This window comes from Spinacia oleracea, chromosome 5 (assembly GCF_020520425.1).
Source record: "Spinacia oleracea cultivar Varoflay chromosome 5, BTI_SOV_V1, whole genome shotgun sequence".
NCBI classification, from domain to species: domain Eukaryota; kingdom Viridiplantae; phylum Streptophyta; class Magnoliopsida; order Caryophyllales; family Amaranthaceae; genus Spinacia; species Spinacia oleracea.
This window is the reverse complement of record NC_079491.1, coordinates 2017421-2040777: the sequence shown is the minus strand read 5'-3', so window position 1 is coordinate 2040777 and position 23357 is coordinate 2017421. Positions and strand designations below refer to the sequence as shown.

General features: G+C 36.3%; 3 protein-coding genes across 3 annotated transcripts; 2 read left to right on the top strand and 1 right to left on the bottom strand.

Annotated features, from left to right (window-relative positions):
* Nucleotides 1-958: 958 nt before the first annotated feature.
* On the bottom strand, nucleotides 959-5347 carry LOC110784370 (uncharacterized protein At1g03900). The gene is made up of 3 exons (XM_021988824.2): nucleotides 4676-5347; nucleotides 2193-2477; nucleotides 959-1290 (listed from the first exon to the last, which is right to left on the bottom strand). Exons 1-3 carry the CDS (start codon nucleotides 5198-5200, stop codon nucleotides 1222-1224), a joined length of 879 nt encoding a protein of 292 aa, XP_021844516.1. The 5' UTR covers nucleotides 5201-5347; the 3' UTR covers nucleotides 959-1221.
* A 3684-nt stretch (nucleotides 5348-9031) lies between these two features.
* LOC110784379 (biotin carboxyl carrier protein of acetyl-CoA carboxylase 1, chloroplastic) lies at nucleotides 9032-14896 on the top strand. The gene is made up of 7 exons (XM_021988836.2): nucleotides 9032-9407; nucleotides 11185-11229; nucleotides 11314-11480; nucleotides 12235-12535; nucleotides 13039-13110; nucleotides 14172-14237; nucleotides 14546-14896. The coding sequence occupies exons 1-7, from the start codon at nucleotides 9255-9257 to the stop codon at nucleotides 14567-14569; spliced, it is 828 nt and encodes a 275-aa protein (XP_021844528.1). The 5' UTR covers nucleotides 9032-9254; the 3' UTR covers nucleotides 14570-14896.
* A 1213-nt stretch (nucleotides 14897-16109) lies between these two features.
* On the top strand, nucleotides 16110-23135 carry LOC110784389 (E3 ubiquitin-protein ligase HAKAI homolog). The gene is made up of 4 exons (XM_021988846.2): nucleotides 16110-16278; nucleotides 17480-17777; nucleotides 19362-19420; nucleotides 22021-23135. The coding sequence occupies exons 2-4, from the start codon at nucleotides 17523-17525 to the stop codon at nucleotides 23030-23032; spliced, it is 1326 nt and encodes a 441-aa protein (XP_021844538.2). The 5' UTR covers nucleotides 16110-16278; nucleotides 17480-17522; the 3' UTR covers nucleotides 23033-23135.
* The last annotated feature ends 222 nt before the right edge of the window (nucleotides 23136-23357 follow it).

Here is a 23357-nt window from a genome sequence, read left to right as displayed (position 1 = left end):
ATTAAGCTAAGAGGAAGTATATGTTCATGGTTTTTTTACCATAAGACAAGATATAATTCAATCTAGTAAAAAAAAACAATAGGGGTTTTGGACACTATAAAATTCTAATTAGATTAGGACCGTTGTTGTTGCTGTGATAATTAGTTTAAGTTTAAGTTTTTTTTTTTTTTTCTAATTTAATTCTGATTAAAAACCAATTCATAATCTAATACGTAGTAGAATTTAATCCATAAACAATCTTTTGTGTTAGAGATGGACTATGAAACAAAGTTCATTATTTCTTTATCAATCAGAGGTTTACTTAAATCAACCCGAAACAAATACGTATTTCCCATGTTTCGAACTAATTGTTACAATTTCAAATTTCAAATTATTTACAATTCCACTTTGACCATTATTTGTACATTATATTTAAGAAAGTAGTCATGTACGATCTTGTTAACGTCGTCTCAATATGCAAGAATTTTTTTAAAAAAGGTCTCAATATGCAAGATTTTTTTTAAAAAAAGTCAGCTTTTTGCAATGTGTATTTTAGGAGCAAGTACGGCCCGACACGAGCACAAAATCGTGGGCCATGGGCCGGGCCTGGGTCGATTTTTTTGGAAAAAGCACGAAAAGACACAACACTACTCGACCCGCCACGACAAAGCACGCTAAATTTAGTAAAATTAGGCTTAGACACGACGACCCGGCAAGAAAGCCTGTGGGCCTGGGCCCTGTTTTGAACTTTTCAGCCCTGCCATGCGCCAAGCCGAGTGGGCCTGGTTCGGGTCCGGCCCGTGGGCTCAGCCCGAAGCCCCGCACACGGCCATCTTTAGTCGTTTCTCCTCATTTCTGATTCATAATAGATGCATATGCAACTCTACTGAAACCTGAAAACACAGCCAATATTCCTAACCAGCTAGGAAGTACTTGTATATCTTATCTGATGCCCTAGCACATAGCAACATACACAATAGACACATAAAAAGAGTGCATCACACGTAACAGTAGCCATATAATAGGATCCCTGAAGTTTATAAACATATATTTCGATGTATTATTATGAATAAATTGGTAAAAAATCAATAATAACTCAATAAAGAACCTCCTCCCGGTTGTAAGTCTCTCCCTCTCTCGCGCGCGCACACGCATAGGCGCGCTGTTCTCTCGTCTTGTAAACAACATTCTAATAGTAATACATAATATGTAGTACACAACAATGGAGATGGAGTTACACATTCAAAATGCAGCCCACCCAGCAGCACTCACATTTGTTGTCCCAGATCCAGTTTTAGAAGGAAGATTCCTCTGCAGATTGCGTCAAATACAACGCAAAATAAGTATACTGAACTAGCAACATGTTCTTTTAAATATGGCAACAAACATAAAAGATAAGGTTCATCCTAAAAAAAAAGAGGGATATACTGAGTATAGTCACTTGAGAAGTTGTAAGTTGTAGCCATGAAGTATTATTACGAAATAGACCATTAGTCTTGATGCCACCTTACAGTGTGAACAACTCAACCCGTCCGTTGAGTCAACATGTGCTTTGAAATATGGTAACAAATTCAACATAAAAAAAAGGATATACAGAGTATCGTCACTTGAAAAGTTATAACCATGAAAGCATTATTACGGAATAGACCATGAATGCTAACTAAGTAAAGTGTCATATTGACAATATCAAACTTTGTTTGGATAGAAAGAAAGTTAAAGAAAGGGAGGGGAAGAGGAGGGGTAAAGTAGAGCTTTGTTTTCCTTCCAAATTTCTCCAATTTTGAAGAATGCCTATTCCTTCCCCCAACCCCTTATCCAAAAAAGAGAACTTGTTTCCCCTCCCTTTCCCTTCCTTCCCTTTCTCTCCATCTAAGAACCCAAACAAAGTGTTAACCTGGTAGTACGGGTACCTTAACGATTCTGAAGTTGGATAGTACCTCTGTGGAATTACAAAGTTTACAGGCCCCCTGCAATTTATTATGTCATATGTGCCGGTACCTGAATCGTGATTTCCGTTCTTATACTTTGTAATAGTGTTTTTACTTTAGTTTGGGGGTAGGTAGATACTTTGAAAAAGTAGAGTAAAGCATAATTATAGCATGTACTTTAGGCAAGTTTTTGTAAAACAAGTGTAGCTACTTAAACAATGAAGTCAACTGCGAAATAAACTTGGTGCAACAGAGAAAAAAGTGCATCTATGTTGAGAGACTTACCTCAAGTTGTGAAAAATCAGACAAAGGGTCCACAGCATGTCTTGCACTTTCCTTTGAGCCTTTGGGATTAGAAGTCATCCTAGTGATAGCAGGGTCATTTGGTGGAGGTGGAAGTACTGAACGAATCTTCCCCGGCCCACTTGGAGGTGGAGCAAGGCCCAAAGGTTTTGGGTTACCAGACCCATTTGGTGGTGGAGCAAGCCCCACAGACTTATTCCCAGAAGAAAGCATACCTGTTCCGCTCGCCAGTTTATGCTTCACATTTATCCGAATGGTTTCACCTTCCTGCCATGTATACACAAAATAAGAAGAATATGAGCTTGTGAGAAAACAAATCTCCGTTACAGCTATTTAAACCCCTGCCAACATCATGAATCTCAAATTTCATGCTTTACTGTCAAGCATCGCTCCCGGTTTTATATTGAGGACAAATTGCCTAAATCATAAACTAATAGGTTTGAAAAGATTGTAAGCTAGCCAAACTAAATGGCCAAAATATAGCAGTAGAAAAAGGTACGTCAGATTCCATCAAATATTGTAACTTAACAAAGATAACAGAACCTTTGAAGATTAAAACTTATATATGCTCATAATTAATGGAAAAAACAAAAGAAGCTCATTCCTTTTAGACTTGTTTTAAAAGGGGAGGGGAGAGGTACAGAGTTTAAAACCCTGAGATTTATAACCTCCATGAAGTGTAATAGAACTACATATAACATGAACTTGTACCACTGACCATTATGTTTGTTGTTTTATTGATAAAGACATAAAGTTCTTAAGCTACCAATCACTCCTATGTAATACCATACAGCAAGAGTAATCAAGTTCTAATTGATGGCACCAATGTTTCCAAGACCATCAAAGTCATCCACTTGGATTCACAATTCAGTAAAGAGACAATACACATTTACATGTGCATAAACAATCATGGCCAGCAAGAGAGAAGAGAAGGGGAAAGCAGGTTCAGAGGTACGTTATCAGTGCATCCCTGTGACAGCGCACGAGTTTAATCCCCAGGCAAACTACCAGATAACCACTCTCTGTCTTAAATTTTCAGTGTTATCAGTGACTATCTAATATCCACTAAACACACTAATAAGACTTAAAAGATTCATCCTAGCTAATTTATTAATCACCTAAGGAACACGACCAAGAGGTCATTCAGTTGGTGAGCTATCCAAAAGCCTAAAACTAAGATTCAACAATTAATGTTCCTCTTCCTTCAAATTGTTTGTATGCTTCACAAATCGCAAACCAAAAAGTGCCAGCATGGCAATATTGTACAGAAATAAGTTAAAACTGCTAATCATCACATCTATCTAGCACTAATTCAACTGCTTCTTTACCACCTCAAATTCAGGAAATTTGACTCCAAATTTCCAATGACATAAACTGCAGAATATATACTCCGTATTTGACAAAGCATACTTCAGATTCTAGCAAATAACAACCAAAAGTTACCTAGGCTTTCTTTTGCATCTTGCTCTTCCACTTAACAATACACTACTCTTTTAACATATTTACAGTGTGTTTGGATAGTAAGATAGAAGGGAGGTGAGTTGCATTTTTCCTCCAAATCTCTCCAATTTTAAAGGGATGATGTTTATTAAACAGGGAGGGAAAATGAATCCCTCCATCGCCCTCCCCTTCCTTCCCCAACCTTTTACCCAAATAAGGGAGCTTGCGCCCGGCGCCCCTCCCTTTCTCCCCAATTTTGCTTATCCAAACAAGAATAAAAGATCCAAGTTTTTTGTTTCACATCTAGGTAACAAGCAGGAAGCCTCAACAAGTCAACATTGCATCCCGTTTTCAAGTCTTTAACCATCAAAGTTCATAAATGAAACTTAAATTCCATAAAACTTAATCCACTTTTAAATCTACACTGGAGTCGACTGCAATATTTATTACTTAATGTAATTCTACCACTAGCAGCATTTCTTGAGATTTTAATTAGCTGATCACTAATACACCTCATACTTCAATGCCAAACACTAAAAACCCACCTCCCCCCCCCCCAACCAAATCAGCCATGAGCATCCTCAAGCAACGAGATCAAGGTCCATCACATCTTTGATTATCTCATCACTTGATCCTAATCAAAAGTTAAGCATTGTACCTTCACTTTCCAATAAATTATACCATTTTCAATCACAAACAAATCAAAACCTGATTGATCAAAGTAAACACCAGATCTTTACTTGACTTCCCTCTTACACAATCCGAATTCCTATCATCCCCTGTTTGTACTTCAATCGTGCTTTGAACTTATGAATCACAATAATGAAAATGAAGTACACACCTCAAAATTGTGAAAATGTGATCACAAAAACAGAATTACTGTTGATCAAATACCTTTAATCTTTAAACTTACTCAAAATAACTAACAATTAACCAATGAGACCAACTTAAACATCATAATTTCCAATCAATTCCATCAATTGAGTACTAATAATTAAAATGAAGCTCAAAAGTTTGCCAAATACCTTTAATCTATGATTAACAGCAGGGTGGATATCAATAGAATTCTCATCACCATCAGTAGCAGCAGAAACCTCTTTCTCACTCTCTCTTTTAACGTGTTTCTCATGATCAGACAACGCAACATTGAAATCAAAAGCTTCATTACGTTCCGCAAACCCTAACCCTATGAAAGCATGCTTACCAGTTCCATCCTCGATCTTAAGCACAAAGTAACGGCTAGAATCGAGCGCAGGCTCAACCGATTGATCGCGAAGGCCAGGGTAAACGAAACAAGCGGCGAATAGATCGCCGGAAATCGGATCTTCGAGTCGAATTTCGGCGCGAGTTTTGCAGGAAACGACGCGAAGACGGCCGGACCAGATCTTATCGGATTGGAGCCATTCGCCGCACTTGTACCCGCCGGAGGTTGAACGAGGAGGGATCTTGAAGATGGAGACTTCTCTGACTACGAGGAGAGTGTGCTCGAAGGAATCGTCGTCGAATTCGTCGAAAGAGGAGGAGGTGGAAGAAGAAGGAGAGGACGCCATTGTTGATGAGAGAGTGAGCTTGAGGAGGGGGAAATGGAGGTTGAGTAATGGTGGAGAGAGAGTGGTGTGGTGTTAGTATGGAGGATTGGAGAAGACGTGGGTTGTAAGCGTGGTGGTCGTGTTGTTGTTACGAAAATGAAAGTTGGTCAAAATTATTGGATATGGCACCTAACATTACACCGCGCGGGACCGGCTTACGGCCTTACTCGGGTCAATTTTTAACAGCTCTGAAATTTGTCGTGTGGGACCGGGTTACGATTTTACATAGTCAATTTTTACAGCTCTACCGTATAGAATGGGGTTACGGCTAGGGATGGCAATGGGTCGGATCTGGACCGGGTCCGACAGGATCCAGACCCAGACCCGCTTTTTAAGTGGTGGATCCAGATCCGACCCAGATCCGTTGGGTCCAAAAAAATCAGATCCAGACCTAGCTCCACTGGGTCTAATGGGTCTAGGGTCGGATCTGGATCCTAAGTGGGTCTAAGTGTATTTGTTTTCCAAAAAAATTTGTCTCTCATTTTTCTTATATTACGTAATTTTTTTGCCCATTTCTTGTATGTAAACGTAATGTTGCTTTAATAAAACCACTAAATATGGAATATTCATTAATTTTGTTTAGAAAAAAAAATCATATTAGCCTTGTAATACAATAAGTATTTAAAGTTTCTAATATTATTATTTATATGTCACGTCAAATAATTTTTAAATAGTTTAGTATCATAAGAACTTAATAAAGTTTAGCGCGTAAAGCTTGAATTATATTTAAATTTTAATATTTTTTTAAAAAATTATATATATGGGTCTGTGGGTCGGATCTGCACCGGATCTGGATCTTTAATTCTTGGACCCGAACCCAGACCCGCCCCATTGAACAAAGACCCAGATCCGCCCCAGATCCACAGGGTCTAATTTTTTTGGACCCAGACCCTTAAAAATGGACCGGGTCCAATCGGATCTGGATCGGGTCTTGGACCCATTGTCATCCCTAGTTACGGCCTTGCTCGGGTCAATTTTTGACAGCTCTACTGCGCGTGATCGGGTTACGGTTTTACGGAGTCAGTTTTTGACAGGTCTACTGTGCGGGACCGGGTTGCGGGGTTAGTGCCAAAAAGTGCACATGTTTCGGACCAATAGATTGGGTCGGTTTTCGGTTCAGATCGATGCGCGCGAGTGTGACAAAATTCCCTAATGTTGCGGGGAATTAGATTAGACTTTTTAGGCATGGGAGAAAATTAACATAACGAATACTATAATACGTAATAGACATGTTGAATGGTCGAATTATTTGGTCAAATCCCGGATTCTTTGTGGATTGGGGTGGCGAGTTGAGCTCATTTTGATCAAGTTTTTCTTTTTTTTAACTTGATCGAGTAGAGAATTCAATTTCCGTTCAGGTAATTTGTTACACCTCTTGCCTTTTGTGTGTTTGACAAATGTTGTTGGAAATGAGAATTTATGTCCTAGTAACATGTTCATTTTCTATGTGTGTTAGGTGGGAATGAAAATGGGGATATGTTAGGGAATGAAAATAAAAACAACTTAACATAAGGATCTGCTTGCAATGGACATAAAATATGTAGCTACGACCTTACCAATGGGGGAAGAAGATACGTCGTATGTAGTTATAAGTTGTTGTAGCTTAAATAAGCTAAACGCTGGATTGAAAAAATGAAAAAATAATTCAGAGTAAATTATGACAGGTGTAATAAAAAGTTTTATTTGTTTATTTTTTGTTTTGCAAGGTACAAAGTGTTTTAACTTAAAAATATGATGTGACAGTTCAAAACGCAACACATTATAGTTTACCAACTAGTTTTTAGGTTCGAGTGATCTCCAATTGCAAAAAGATAACATGTAATATTGCATAGACAAGTGGATACATCATTAGTGTTCAAATCATGAGTTTATGGGTCAAAATCTTGTATTTTCTAATTTTTGGATAATATATGAATGACATGTGTCCAATTGCAAGAGGAGAGCACCAAATTTTCTTTATTAACTAGCTTTTAAGCCCGTTCAAAGAACGGGCGGTTGTATATTGGTTGTTCACATGTCTTTTGAAGTTTTAATTAGTGAGTACTTGTGATTTTTGGTAACATATGAATTAAATAGAGGTGTAATTTAAAGGTTGCAAAAATATAAAAATTATAATGATGAATAAATATTGGATGTTAAAGTGGTGGAGTGGAAGAGACTAATAAGTATAGTAGACTATTAATAACTTGATGTTGAATCAGGAAAATGAAGTGGAAGAGGCATTAGAAGTTGTAAAACATAGAAACAATAAAGAAAAATTGAAAAAAACAAAAAACAAAATGATGGATGAAAGGAGAGATGCCACATGGCTTCTAATAATGAGATGCCATATGGCTTCTAATAACCTATGGTTTTCCTTTTAAAATACTAGGTATAGATTTGTTGAAGGTAAGATGAAATGCCCTACCGGGTCAGAACCCCTCACGGGTCAACCCGCCCAAGTTAGCAAACTAAACACTTTAAGAGTGAGGTGATGATAAGGAGAACTCACCCTCAAAGTGTCCCTAGTGGGGATGATAAGGTGAGCGCCACATGACACATTATATACTTTCTTACAAAAGCCTATGTATTATAAAGACATTTGGGTAAATTTGCAATATATTTCCAATTAGAGGTGGGCATAATTGCAACACACATGTTATCATGTTAAAATTTTAGGAGTTTTGAATCGAAACATGTTACAAGTCCTGCATTAGGTTATTTTAAATCCCAATCCATACTTCCTTTCCCGTTCCCAACCAATATTACACGCGAATTCTATATCTCGTCTTCTCATTTCTCAATCCCAAGCCACGACTTAAAATAAAGCAAGGGCCATTGTTTTTGTTTGAGCCATAATTGGCAACACAAATCAGTGGCGGATATTGACCAATTTTACCGGGGGTAGAAAAAAATTAAGCAATATACTATGTAATTATACAAACTTTTATATAAGACGATCTTACACAAAAGACCACATTGGTGTCATATAAGTTAAGTAATGAAACCAATTAGTTAAACAATAAATCAATTAGTTATGCAATGTAATCAATTAGTTAAGTACTGAAACTAATTAGTTAAGCACTGAAACCAATTAGTTAGGCAATGCAACCAATTAGTTAAACAATCAAAGTGGTCTTTTCGATAAGGCGGTCTTACACAAAAGTTGCCAATGTAATTATACAATTATACACAAATTTCCATAACTAAAAATACACTACATAAATTTTCGTCCGGTGGGGCCAGACCCACCCCAACACAAACTAAGATCCGTCCCTGATACAAATTACAAATATGGGGGTGGAGAGATTCGAATTCGAGAGCTATTATACACAGACTCTCAGTGTTCACCACTATGCTAAGACCTCATTAGTAAAAATATCACTAATTACACATTCACAACTTCACAAGAAGTTAACTATATAACGTACGACGCACGAGTACTAAACTAGTTGTTATTCACAAAAATCCTTAAATTAATTTTCTTATCTATACTAATATTTTAAAACACAATGTTTTGTTCGCCACGTGTCAACTCCTCGATTTTCTATGTTTTTTTTTTCCTTTTTTCTTATTGATTAGCCCTTGAAATCCTAATTTACTTTTGCGTTTTTTCACGACTCCCCATATATTTTTCATTAATGTTATTTACGTTCAAAACATTAATACTCCGTATTTCATAAACGGTCGAATATTTGATTAGTTCATTATCGTGCATAGCACGAGCTAAAAACTAGTTTTTTTTTTAAAAAAACAAATAAAGAGTGTGCCTTTTGTTGGCTCATACGAGAATGCGACACATTAAACACTACACTTAAGCGAGTTAACAATTAACATAGGTATTATCGAAGCTCCTCTTTTTGGGAGTTGTTCTATATTCATCTACTCATCTCCTTCGATATCATCGAATGCAGAATAACAAACCACAACTAAAAAATTAAACAACCCACAACCTTCTTCATCTTCTTTCCCCCAATTCTCTCTTGTTTTGATTTGATTTGATTGAATTAATTTGCAGGAATTCAAGTTTCCATCAATGGCGATCTCATTGCCATCTTCTTCAAATTCAGCTGTTTTTTCTGAAACACCCACCTGCAATTTTCTTCCTTTTCAACAGAATCATCACCATTCAGTTTCTAAGGTTGCCTTTTCTTCCACTGCCAAGCCCAATATTGGCCTCTTCTCGAAGGTTTATTTCTCTCTTTCTTATCTTCTTTTTTATTGGTTAATTAATTTAAAATTTTGAATTTATGAATTTTCAAATTGATAGTATCTGTTAATTAAGTCGAATTTAGTTTTGGGGATGCAAATTTATTGGTATTTTTTGTTGAATTTTGAGTTTGAGTTTGAGTTTTTGCGGGGTTCAATTGATTTTAGTGATTTTGTAGGATTTGATTTGCTATAATTAATGTTATGTGCGGATTAAATAAAAATACTCAATAATATTGCTGTTGGATTAAATTCCAGGTTAGTTATTTGCTAATCGGTAGTTTTTGTATGAATAAAAAACTTGATTAGTTAGTTCATGCCTTTTCAATGTGTTAGTAGACTCAGTTTGTTTGTTTACAATATGTATATTGCTGCTTTATGTAATACTTCCTCCGTCTTTTAATACTCGCAACGTTTGTTAGTTTCACGCATGCCAATGCACAACTTTGATCATTTATATCTTAAATTCTCTTTATGCAGAAATTATAAAAAGTTGATATTTTGAAAATACAAATTGAGACGAATCTAACAAGATCCCACATGACTATATTTTATCTTATATAAAAAGAACTAAGAATAGTCAAATTAGATTATATGAATAGTGGCAAAAGTCAAAACGTTGCGAGTATTAAAAGACGGAGGAAGTATTCTGTACATTATGAACACGTACACGAACACGGGTTATTTACTGGAAATCTCGAATTGGCAGCATTCTACATTGCCATTAGAGGCTGCTCCATATTTAAAGAGTTACAATGTTTAACAGTCTTAACGCTATGTTAGTATATTGTGATGGATTAGAATGTTTTTTTTTTTTTTGAAAGATAAGAAGTGTAATTTTTTTTTATTTTTTTTTAAGATAAGATGAACAACCGAAAGAAAATCTTAGAAAATCGGGTGCCCAAGTGGGCAATGGATTAGAATGTTGACATGATACTTCAATTAGTGTCTCTAATTAGAGTCTAAATATCGTTTGCTAAAACTTTCGAATTTCCAACATACGAAACTGCAATTATGAGGCTAATCCGTAGTTAAAATAGTTACATAATACTGCTCTGCAAGTATACCAGTAAATTGTTAACTAGTAGTATTTGTATTTATTAGAGGGTTGACATCATATTGTGATGGATTATACTATTATAGTGTTGACAACTTGACATGATACTCCAATTAGTGAATCTAATTCATCGAATTTAAGGTCTGTTTATTTTGGTTCAAGTGGTGTGATGTCGCTGTTGTGCTCTTTAAGGAACCCTAATAAAGTAATAAATGGTTGTGACTTGTGAGTTGTTTGTTGAACGGCCTTATTATTAGTGTTGTTGCAGACTTGAAGGTATAAAAATCCACTGCATTGACCTCTAAAGGACGAAATGTACTTCGGTAATTTGAAAGGTTAAAAGCATATCCTTGTGTTATTATATAGAGGATCATTTTCCGATCCAAGCTCCACTATACCTAGAAGGGAAAATTTTCTACCACGAGAAGCTCAAAACGTATTCACATGTCATTAGAATTTATGTAGTTACTCTAAGGTGTCTCATTCATGATATTCACGAAATATGTGTGTGAAACGAGTAATTTATGAGAAAGGATGCCGAGAATCGAGATAGAGAGAGAAATTATTCGAAAGATTGGAACTGGTTAAGAACTATCGTAGTGTATCTGATTTACTGCTTTTCTTTCTTGTTGGTTTATCCTAATTGTTATAACATGGGACTAATTGCTTTTGATTATGTTGTGACTTGTGAACCGTGTAGACTCTTTCGAGCCGCATTGTCGCTGTGAAGGCCCAACTAAACGAGGTGAGTCTCCTTTTGTCATATTGAGTTATAATCTCTATGAAAATGTGAACATTGTTGTTTGACCAACTTCTTTTGTCCTTCAAGGTTGCCTTGGGTGGTTCTAATAATGTTCCGCCTACTCCACAAGCAAAATCTGGATCACCAGCACAAGAAACAAAGAATGATGAGCTTCCAAGAGGCTCTTCCCCTACTGTGTCGGCTTCAGAAGAATCAATCTCTGAATTTATGAGCCAAGTTTCTGGTCTTATCAAGTATATAACCTTCTTATCTTCTTTTTCACTTATAATACTGATAATTGATAAAGTAAGAGATATGAGACAACTTTAGAGAGGTTAGGATAGCAAGGAGAAATGAAGGATTTGTTATAAAAATGGATTCGGGAGAAGAAAAGGATGGAATGAAGGGAAAATTTATAGATAACTAGTATTGACCCCGTGCCATGCACGACTTTTATTATGTTTTAAAGGTGTTAATTTTTCAAATCGTCAAAAAAGAGTAAATGTATTTTATTTCTTGTTTCACTAAGAAAACAATGAAGATAGAAATACGTTTTCTATGTTCCTTGAAATTAATAGAAAAATTAAAAGATAAAGGGCAATAGGGCATGAAATTTATTGGAGGTGAAGGACATGAATTAATTTTGGTGGTGAAGAGACATGAATTGGAGAAGGAATGTACATGAAATTTAAATAAAATAAAATAGTAAGATGCTTTCAGAAAGGGACACGTGACACTCTACATTTGTTGCAAACTTGCCTCTGTTAAATATTAGTATAGATTAGCTACACAAACAGTAATACTTGTATAAAAATTTGAATTACAACAATACATTTCTATCTAATACTTATCCATTTTCTTTCTTGTGATTTTGTTTTATTATTATTATTATTATTATTGTCAAATGCATAAAGAGGAAGGAAGAAAATTAGTTTTTGCTACTTTCATCAACTGGATTTCCAAAGAAACTGGAATATTATTTTGACTATCTATGTTTTCATGCTCTAGGCTTGTGGATTCTAGAGACATTGTAGAGTTGCAGTTAAAGCAATTTGACTGTGAGATATTGATCCGCAAAAGGGAGGCTATTCCACAGACACAAAGTCCTAATCCTACACATGTAATGACAATGCAATCACCTCCTCAAGTAGCACCTTCCCCAGCTCCTCTCTCCGCACCACCTACTCCTCTGGCGTTACCGGCCCCGGTGCCAGCTGTCAAGTCAAAGCCGTCACTTCCACCGCTTAAGAGCCCTATGTCAGGCACATTCTACCGTAGTCCAGCTCCCGGCGAGCCAGCATTTGTGAAGGTGGGTCTATATTGCTTGTTGTGTGTTTGTTTATTCCTTGACTAGTATATGTCCGTGCTAATGCACGGGATAACTATACATTTTAGGTGCTTCCTGTTTCTCTAATGGTGTATATAGGTAACCGTATAAATAAATATAGGTAATTAGGTACATGTAATAGGTAAGAATAATTTTTGGTCAACCATGCATGTATTCCATCCAAGTTTTCTTATACATAAGCATGACAAATTTTTGAGGTAATTGTTAATGGTGTAATCATTTCGTGTAAATTGGTTTAAAATTTGGCATTTCTTACATTTTTAGTTTGTAGAATATTAAAACACTAAAGTAAAATTGTCATGGTTCTTTTTTTAAATTGTCATATTCCCTAATATAACCGGTTAATGAGAGTTGAGGGATTGGGGTTTGAAGCTCTCTCATTCCCCATCATTTATACAGTAGATTTCTGTATCCTTTTCAACTTTTATCAAGGTGAACATTTTTTTTCTTCTGTTTTCCCATAGGTTGGAGATAAAGTTCAGAAAGGACAAGTCATTTGCATTATTGAAGCCATGAAGTTGATGAATGAAATTGAGGTATGGCTTCAAACTTGATAAACGTGTTTTTTAAGCATCGTCAACTCTTTAAATTGGGTTTAATACTTTCTGTTTGGCAAATTTTCAATGTTTCTTTTGGCAAATGGATTTAATACTTTAATCTGAAGGTAATATAGTTTATATTGATTCATTGAAATGATTTGGTGATGAAATTTAGTACATCATATATGATATATATTGAAAGAAAATGTTTTGGTACTGGATTTTGTACTACGTGTATGACATATTGACTATCAGAAATTCAGAATCATGATAGGTAGACATGGGAGCTATAATGTGATATTTAAACATAGTAATTTTAATTTATTTAATTGTGTCTCTTATTTTGATTGGAAAGAACAAGTTGGTTTATGATTTCTTCCCAAAAACGTAGTGCATGGGTGATGGACCATATATATACTATGCTTTTTATTTACTAGCATTCATATATGTAAGTTGAACAATGTTTATTCTGAGCACCACTGCACCCCTAGCACCGTGGCACGCTAGCGTGTGAGATGGAGCCGCCTTCAGTTGCACCGTGTAACTCACATGTGGCAACAAGAGCTCCGTGATCTGTGAGTACACCTACAAATTTGCAGAGATAGTGGGCCGGGCGGGGCCCACGCCAAACCCACTCTGAATTGGGTCGGGTCGGGACGAAAACTTCAAAACGGGGCCCATGCCCATGGGTTGTCGTGTTGGGCCAGGTCGGGTCGTCACGCCTAAGACTAATTTTACTACATTTAGCGTGCTTTGTTGTGCCGTGTCTTGTCGTGCTTTTTCTTAAAAAAGGCGGCCCAATCCCGGCCTACGACTTCGTGCTCGTGCCGAGCCGTGGTTTTTTCGTGCCGGTTCCGGTTGGGCCTCGGGCCGGGCCATCCCCACAGCCATCTTTATCCAAACGATCCTCTTTGGGTGCATCCTAACGTGTTCTACAAGTACTATACACGCGGAATACCTAGTCCATACATTCCTCTTTACGTGCATCCTAATGTATTCGAATTTATCTTGTTGTAACTTGTTGCATTTCTTTTCTCTCTGTTAATGCTTTTACACAGGCTGATCAATCTGGAACTGTGGTTGAAATACTCGCTGAAGACGGGAAACCCGTCAGCCTTGATTTGGTAAGCTAACTGATACCAAGTGAAGTAGATTGATCGTTGGCCTTCATTGTTGCATGCTTTATTCATTTAAGCTCACATTTATTCAATAAACTTCAATTTATATTTATTTAACCTCAAATTTTATTTATTTAATACAATATTTTCGTTTCTTTTTTTTTTTATTTCCACCTTTTTTAAAGTTTTCCTACCGATTTAATTACGAAAATGCCATTTTATTTGCGCTATTCACAAATCACCGTTATTGATATATACTTTTCTTTCTTTGCTTACTTGATTATGTTTTGACTTCGTTGGTGCATGCTTTGCAGCCGTTACTTGTAATCCAGCCGTAAAGGGACAACATTGGTTGCACGAGCTCCATCGTTAGCATTACAACGACTTCCGTTGTTAGAAATCGACCTCGTTAAGAATTAAGATGTACTACTATTTTGTGTTGCAGATGGTTTATTGCATTTGGAATGAATGAGTAATAGGTGGATAGAAACTAGAAAGATAGATAAATTTTTATTTTGTAATTTATCTTTTTTTTTCTCCGTTTGGGTTGGAAATTTGGGAAGTCTTGCCACTCTTTGCAAGTAATTCTTCCATACATGTGGATCATGTTATCTTTTGTGAAAATAAAACTTGATTTTTTATTTTTATAAATTGATGTTTTTATATGTTCTTATGAAGTTGAAAAGATTGGGATGTTATGGGCCTTGTGGTGAAAATAACTCTTGTACTGGTTTATAAATTAAGGGTAATGATATAGGTAGTCCTTATAATTGTAAATAAGCATTTAATACAATTCTTGAATACATATGCATACATATAAGAGGCTAACAATGGAATTGTGGAAATATTTACTTATACTAAACATTCGCTAAAGCTATGCTTTTGGAAAATAGCGGATTTTTTGAAATCGGGGAGATCTCAATCAAATAAACCCGACATTCATTAGTTTCAAATGAAGAATGAAAATTGCGATAAGTTATGTTCGATAATTTCGAAAGAAAGAAATGTTGGTTTAGTTTAGGAAGAGGTATATTGGCAAGTTGTTGCGAGGAAGACAATTATAAATTATAATGATCTACTCATGATTTGTCATGCATTTCTAATTTGATTCCAACTTAGAAAATGCATCAAACACTTATTTGTAGTCCCAAGGGCTGTATATATCGTTATTTAGGAATACATGTTAAAATCACGCGTCGATTGATGTAATTAATGTTTAGTATTCTGCATAAGCTATGTTTCTACTTTTAACTTCTTATATGTAACCCTTTGGGATGTGTATATCATTTTTCATAAATTATTGACTATTGACTTATTAGACCGCTTTTTTGTCTCGAACTTTTCGTCGAAGATACTCATATCCTCACTTTATTTTTTGAAACTTTTTTGTTGTTGTTTATGCACAATTGCACACGATGATTTCCATAGAAATGCACGGTTCGACTTTACATTTACGGTAATCAAAACTCAAATTCTCATTGAAATCAATCAATTAGATATTAATAATATATTTTTACGTTTGAGTCGTCTAACACTATTAGTTACAATTGTGGAATTCCCTCAAGAAAAACACTATGGATACAGTGTTCAAAATATTTATACCTCATAAATAAAAGTAAATTTCCTATTCAAAAATTAGTTTCGTTTATTGATGGAATAAAAAATAGTTTTCTACTAATTAAATCGAATAGTTCAAGTAAATTTCAACTAGCATTCGACATCAAAAATCAATTAACATTCGATGCTTGCAGTGCAAGCAAATAAGTTTTTTCAATGGAAAATAATTTCAAAATTTGATTTTATATGGAAGAAATATTATTATATGTTATAATTACTTTATTTAAAGTTTAAGTAAGGTTATTATCGATATTTTACGTGACGGTTAAATAGAAGATAGAAAAGCAAAATAGCCAAAGGAAAAGAAAGAGGCAAACACTTCCACCACTACAAACACTCACTCTCATCCTCTCTGTCACGGCGGCCGGTCACAGCGGCGCCTCCACTCAATCTCTCTCCTGCCGGTGGTGATCTCTCCGCTATTCTTTAGGTAAGTTTATTGTATCTTCTCTCTCTTAATGGAACTTAGGTTTAAAAAAGTTGGATTTTTCAATTCAGTTAAGTTTGTTAATTGTCCTCTTCAATTTGCGTTTAATCCTTTTGTTTGACGATTCCATGATTATGTGACTTTTGTGTTGATTCGGAAGAATTATTTAGGGGGTAAGAAAGCTCTATGAAATAATGGTTGGTTAATTTTCGATAAATTTGGGGATATTTTCGATACAAATTGACTGACTTTTGCCGATTAGGGTTTACAATTTTTGTGGTCGTTGTTGTTGATACAGCTACTATTCCCCATTTACATGGTTTTCTCTTAGCGTCCATAGATGAATTAAGCTATAGGAATATAGGATCCTATTTGTTGTACTTTTGCTGCATAGTTCTGTATAATTTTGATACTTTAATGTCGTTGATGATTGTTCTTACGGACCATATGTTTCCTTATTTGGTGTGATTTGTCGTGGGATTCATTTGTTTAATAACGATTTTTAAAGAAATTCCAAACCTGTGTTCTGCATCTCCTTCCTCATGCTCAGTCCTCCCGCATTCTCCTCCTCTTAAAACCCTAACAACAAAAGCAGCTTCTTGTAATTGTAGTTAGTATTCCCAGTAATTATCTACAATCGATTTTTCTGTTGATTTTATTTGTAACTTTATTGATTCAAAGATGTAATTTTCTAAAAGGTTAAATATATTCTGTTGGGTTTTTTGTTATCTTTGTTTTGTTGTTGTGAAATTGATATGTTTGATACAATGGGTTACAAATTGTTAAATATATCCTGTTGGGTTTGTTCACTGAATGATGAAGCCGGTCTCCGCCCCCGACCTTTTGTGTTTTCATGAGAAATTTTACTTGAAATTCGTATAATCCTTTTCAACATGATTACCGACTCGCTGTTCTATATTTCCTTGGGTCCAGGGCGGACACCCCTCCTGCCCTGCCTCAGGGACGGGCCTGGTTGTTGTTGATACCAGCTATCATTCTCCATATACATGGTTTTCTCTTAGCATCGGTTGATGAAAGCTTTAGGATCTAATATATTGTACTTTTGCTAAATAGCTTTGTGTAATTTATTTGTTATTGTTGATCACATGGATACTCTAATGTGGTTGATGGTTGTTCTTATATGTTCCATTGTTTGGTGTGATTATACTGTTGGTAGATTTTAAACATAAGTTTGTTTTTTCAGTGAGCTAAGGTGGAAAGATACGTGCGGATTTATCGGTGTAAAGATGCTTCAAATTCGCCTTAATAAAGGTTCATCTATAGAAGGTGGCACTGGAACAAAGTTGCTGCCTGGGGAATCTGTGAATGTCGCATGCCCTGATCACCTAATTCTTGCTGATCTTCCTGTTGCCAAGGGTCTTGGTTCTGCGACTGCTGCTTCATTTGTTAAGATTGTTGGTCGACGGTCCCGACGACAGCTTGCTGAGCGAGTCCACTTTTGCGTTCGTTGTGATTTCCCAATCGCAGTTTATGGCCGCCTGGTACACATTTAGTACATGCTGTATTTCCTCGTTATTTTGTAATGAGTTTATGTAAAGCTATTGGAAACATCAAGGTTGCCTAGTCATGGTTATATACACTGTTTCTTCGTTAGCATATGTAGGATTATATTCTGTTCTAGATATGTCTTAACAAACAACTAGTCCTCATTGTTTGTTCTCCTTTTTTGCCAACTGTTAATATAATCTCTTTTCTTATCGAGTGATTGACGAGTCCTTGGATCTTTTTAGTTCCCCCTTATAAGATATATTAATCTAGTACCGTAAATTTGAGTAATGAATTGGGCTATAAGCATCTTCTTGTGCATATATTGTCTTGCGAACTTGAGATAAGACATTTTAATTAAGATAATGGCAGAACTAGGCTATTGACTCCCTTTTTTTTTTTTTTTTTTTTTTTTTTTTTTTGGTGTGTCGAACATGTTGCTCCAAAAAGAGGGGTTTACCTACATCTCTCACAAATATTCATCATATTTGAGATCAAGCACTGTGTGGTTGTTGAGAACTAAGTAGAGTAAACCTTTTATTTCTCGCTTTCTTTCATGTGCAAAGTAGTTTTGCTGATTCTTTAGAAGCTCAAGTCTTTGTTTCTTGCCTTTCATAATTCTGTCAAAATTTAATTGGACCAGATAATATAATGTTTCATTTTTGAGGCATCGAACTGTTGGTATTTTGTCTATGCAGGTTTCTGTTTAGGTAAGAGTAAAGTTCTTATTTGAATAGCTTAACAGAGATAAATAAGGATCTAGCTCCTTCAAAAATTGAGTTTAACACCATCATAGGACCAAAAAGTGTATGTTTGAATTTCTGTTGTGAGAGTCTTGCATATAAAACAACCCCTTCCACGAGATATTAGGTTAGTTGAAGTAAATGTTTATCTTTAGGTCTATCACTATGAGAATGCAGCTCAGGATACCTGGTTGTGTCACTATGCATGGTAAGCGGTTGATTCGCTGAGCTTGTGTAGTCTTAGATCTGTGTAACAGCAGTACTTCTAGTCTTTATTCGTTTGCCTTTTTTGACTGGACCATTGTTTCTCCTGGTGATGTTGTGGGTTGCGTGGGTTACGTGGGTTGCTTGGGTTGAAAGATGATGTTGCCTTTAGTTCTCAGATCTAGAAAGTAAACCAATTAAAGAAGTTTCACTAGAATTTTTTTGGGGGGGGGGGGGGGGGGAGGCGGTGGCTGTGTAACTGGAGTGTGATCAACATAACTCTAAACCATGAATCGGGAAGTGAACATCTGTTGTATATTAGAGGTCCTCTGAGAAGTTATGATTGTCAAGGCGTAGAAAGTGTATGAGTTGATCCGTAGTCAAATTACAATTTATGTGCATCCTTGAGAAATATTTTAAAATTAGGTTAAACACACCCTGGTTGGATGACCAAATTGTCAGAAGACTTGGGTCAGGTGCAATGTGAAAGGGGGCACATAGTAGGAGTTTGATTAAATGCCATTTCTGGTTATTATTGGACCATGCAAGGCAATACCTATATTCCTGATTACTAATCTGTTCTGTCGTGGAATTCATTTGTTTAATAACAACTATAAACTTTTGTTTTTGCAGAGTCCATGCGAGCATGCCTACTGCCTTGATTGCGCGAGGAGTGATTCTATTTGTTATCTGTAAGTGCTTATATCTTTTGAAATTCTGGCTGGGATTTTTCTTTTAGATATACGACAGATTCCATAAATGTTAATTACTACTGAATGATGTTTCATAATTTGTGAAAGCAGTTACGTCCAAACGGCTTGTAGTTTTCAATTAACCTTTTGTATGATGTTGATGAACTGTCCTAAGCCCTTAATCGTAAGATTGAGTGAAATTAGTTACATAAAGCATGGGCAACAATTACCTTATGGCCGTATAGGTATCTTAAGCCCTGATGCGGATACCATCCAAGTATAGTATATTAATAATTATTTTAATGGTAGTTATGAATGTGAAAAATTGTTGCATTCTTCAACTCTTTAGCGGCTTATATAGTAGGTGACGGGGGCGTAATATATGGTAGTATATTTATATGTATTTACTATGGAAATTCTAGTGACAATTTCCAAAGTAATGCTTGTTCTTCCAAACATTAGTTTTTCCTTATTAATTTTCTAGACCATCCATCTCCACTTTGAAGGGTGACATTGACTATCGAATGGTGTTGAGAATATATGATGAGAAACACATGTTTAAAAATAAGTTCCATTACCATGGGCATGGATAGAGAATTTTCTTACAAATATATACAAATTCATTACCATTACCACCACTTATTACCGTCTACCTACTGCTGTAAGTTCCTTCAATCTCAAAGTCATTTAATGTACATTGGAGAGGTTCAGCATGTCTAGACTTCTTTCCAAGAGCTTGAATTTCTGTACACATCTTATATTTCGCATCTGTGCGTCGTCTAAGGTGAAGTACTTGTCTGGACTATTTGCACTTCAGGCAATTTATCTGTTTCCCTAAGTGAAATCTTTACCCTTCTGAACTACCGTGGCAAGGAGGGTTGTTTGCAATGCTGAACAGTCTGCAGTACCCTTAAAACATTATGAGCACTAAATGGTTCAACTTAAGTTTTCAACCATCTGAGTAATTGCAGTGTTTTGAACTAGTATTCGTTTCTCCTGAAATGCCCCTTTATTGAATACTTGGATGGTTTGACACTCCCAACATAATTATGGACACATGTCCGGTCAATCTGGATACTTTTCACGGACCAAAACGTTCAAAATTTTCATGTAAATGGTCGAACCTAACACCTAGACACGTATCTGTGTCCGACACTAGTAGTTGTCGCTGAAAGTAGTAGTTCAGAAATTTGATGGAGGGTGAATAGTGGATGGAAGTTAAAGATTGTAAAGTGTGGCTCCTCAGAACTTTGTTGAGCATTTAATCTTCCCTTTTTTGTCTTTTATTGTTTGGTGTATATGCCTGTGCAAAAACCACTGTTGTGTGCAAAAGTACAGATTTTTTGTACAAAGAGGAAGGTTGATATTAAATCATCATTTCACATGTTTTTTGTTTACAAAACAATAGGTCCGACGACTCTGACCGTCCAAAATTATTTAGAGCCATATGAACAAAGTAACGTATTGCATTCAAGTCAGCATGGAAAATGCATTTTTGATTTAGTTATCTCTTATGTAATAGGAATTCCTTTTTAAGTTAGACTTTGAGAATATTGTTTAAAGTCTTGCTTGTGATGATCAATCTTTTACAAAATAGTGAAATCCTCTCTTGTTCATACGTTGTACTTGTAAATAATACCTTAGTAGAAGATGTAGGTGCAGTTTTTGTTGCAATATTTTCAAGTTAAACTGTTATGTTCATCTTATTAACGTTAATGCAATGTACGTAGTATAAAGGTTGTTTGTAGGTAATCAACCTTCTGCTCTCTTTATGAATTGGGGAAATTTTAATTTCAAAATTTAACCACTTTATTCTTCACCTACTTCATTGCCTTCAACCTTAGTTTTGTGATGGTTAGAGCAGCAAACTGGATTTTCCAAGAATCTGTGTACCTGCATAAAAGAAAGTAAACACTGAATTTTCCTGATCATTTGGTCCATGCACTGTTCGATTAACACCAATGAATATTAACTGGTGCACTGTGTCTGAAAGTAATACTCCGTAGAAGTTATATAATTTGTATGAGTTATGTCTGTAGAAGAAGTAATCTTAACAGATCTATTCTTATATTACTAGGACACCTTAATGTATATTGCTGGAAATACTAGGTAGCACCGTAGCACCATCTGTTCTTTTGAGGTCAAATCTCTAGTATATTTAACCAGATAGATAAGTGACATCTGATTTCCTAGATGGAAAAGATAGAAGTCATTTCTCCTTTAAAGGTCTTGATTATATCAGGTTATCTATTTGGTTATGGGAATTCCTTTGATCTTTGTAATAAAAAATCCGATGTTTAGTGGTCAAGCTGTTCAATTGTGAAGTACCCCCCGTCCCTAAAAGATTGCCCCATATACCATAAATGGATGTCCCTATTTGTTTGCCCCATATCTTATTTGGTTTGTGGTCCCCACATGGCTCTCCTCGGACATTATTGTCTAATCTAACTAAAAAAAGAATCTATCTACCCATTTGCTTTTGAGTATAACCAATTCTTAATCTTTTTGGGACGGGAGTATTTTTTTTGCACCCTGGTATGCGAACAAAGGTAGTATAAGTGTATAACAGTGTATACTGAACAATTTGTTTGTTGTGACAGATGTGATGAACGGATCCAGAAGATTCAAACCATCAAAATGATGGAGGGAATTTTCGTTTGTGCTGCTCCTCACTGCCTCAAGTCATTTCTGAAAAAGCCGGAATTTGAGTCTCACATTCATGAAATCCATGCCGACTTGCTTCATCCTTATATGAAGAGAGATCAAGAAATGAGTGATCCCGAGGGTTCAGGTACTAAGCAGTCTTCAACTTTAGATACAACTCTCCGAGGCCCGCCAAGGCCCGGTTTCCCTCCTAGTGCAAATAATCATCAGCTGAATGATCGTGATGATAGAGCTCGTCGCCAGCAACCTAGAGACCAGCCACCTCTTCTTAGACCACTTATGCAGCCAAAGCCACCCCTGTTCTACGGGCAACCCCATCCTTCTGACCTGCAATCTGACAACCGCCCCATGGGTTTTGACGGGTCGGGCCAAAATCGGATGCAGCAGCAGCAGAATGGTGATTCAGATAAGCAGCAGCAGCAGCAAGGAATTCTCCCAGAACCCCACCGCGAGTACCAGATGATGTACCCACAACAGCAATCAAATTTCCCCATGCCTAACCCGATGATGTTGGGTGGGCCTCCATTTGGGTTTCCTCCTTTCCCATCTGATGGAGCTCCACCTTTTTATGGTACTCCATCTTCCTACGAGGTAACACGATCAGACTCCGCCGGAGAAGGTGGATCAGAGCAAGGAGGCGGGTCAGTATTGGGTTTTGCTCCTGGATCTGGCAGGCCCGTTAACTTCTCGGAAAACTATCCCCGTCCTTGGAATGGGGGGCCCGCAAATGTTTCTTTTGAAGCTGTCCAGGGTGGTGCACAAGGTGGTTTGTTGTCAGCACCACCTCAACAAGGCATGCCTCCACCACCGCCGCCACCAGGGCCACCACCTCCCCATTTGATGCAGCATAAACATGGTTACTTCACGGGTGATACGAGTAACGATGGAGGAAAGAGCTACGGATGGCAGTCAGAGAGACGCGATGGTTTCGGAAGTAACCAGGATTAGACCCAAGTTTTCTGTTTATAATGTTTGTGTCTGTTTCACATTATTTCTTAAATGTTGTAGAACATTTTGGTTTCCATGTAATATTAGTTGATCTTTTGTATCATTTTGTGGTTGTTAATTGGCTTATGTGCTCTACTGTTTAGGTATCCTATGTAGGTGATGCATGCTAAAAATGTGATGCTAAGTCCAATGCTAGCTTTGGACAAGAAGGATCATTTTCTGCTTTGTATAGTTCATGAGTAGCATATTAATCTCAATTAGTTTCCAATAATCCATTTTGTGTTGTACCTAGGTGATAAAACATTATTAGTTCTGAAATTTGATC

What these genes read in the sequence shown, in the direction of transcription:
- LOC110784370 (XM_021988824.2), bottom strand. Translation starts at nt 5,200, where the DNA reads ATGGCGTCCTCTCCTTCTTCTTCCACCTCCTCCTCTTTCGACGAATTC. An exon ending in CTGTTAATCATAGATTAAAG is followed by an intron (nt 2,478 to 4,675) that starts GTATTTGGCAAA and finishes TATACATGGCAG; the next exon opens with GAAGGTGAAACCATTCGGAT. An exon ending in CTGATTTTTCACAACTTGAG is followed by an intron (nt 1,291 to 2,192) that starts GTAAGTCTCTCA and finishes CGCAATCTGCAG; the next exon opens with AGGAATCTTCCTTCTAAAAC.
- LOC110784379 (XM_021988836.2), top strand. Translation starts at nt 9,255, where the DNA reads ATGGCGATCTCATTGCCATCTTCTTCAAATTCAGCTGTTTTTTCTGAA. An exon ending in TGAAGGCCCAACTAAACGAG is followed by an intron (nt 11,230 to 11,313) that starts GTGAGTCTCCTT and finishes TTGTCCTTCAAG; the next exon opens with GTTGCCTTGGGTGGTTCTAA. An exon ending in CAAGTTTCTGGTCTTATCAA is followed by an intron (nt 11,481 to 12,234) that starts GTATATAACCTT and finishes TTCATGCTCTAG; the next exon opens with GCTTGTGGATTCTAGAGACA.
- LOC110784389 (XM_021988846.2), top strand. Translation starts at nt 17,523, where the DNA reads ATGCTTCAAATTCGCCTTAATAAAGGTTCATCTATAGAAGGTGGCACT. An exon ending in TCGCAGTTTATGGCCGCCTG is followed by an intron (nt 17,778 to 19,361) that starts GTACACATTTAG and finishes TTGTTTTTGCAG; the next exon opens with AGTCCATGCGAGCATGCCTA. An exon ending in AGTGATTCTATTTGTTATCT is followed by an intron (nt 19,421 to 22,020) that starts GTAAGTGCTTAT and finishes TTGTTGTGACAG; the next exon opens with ATGTGATGAACGGATCCAGA.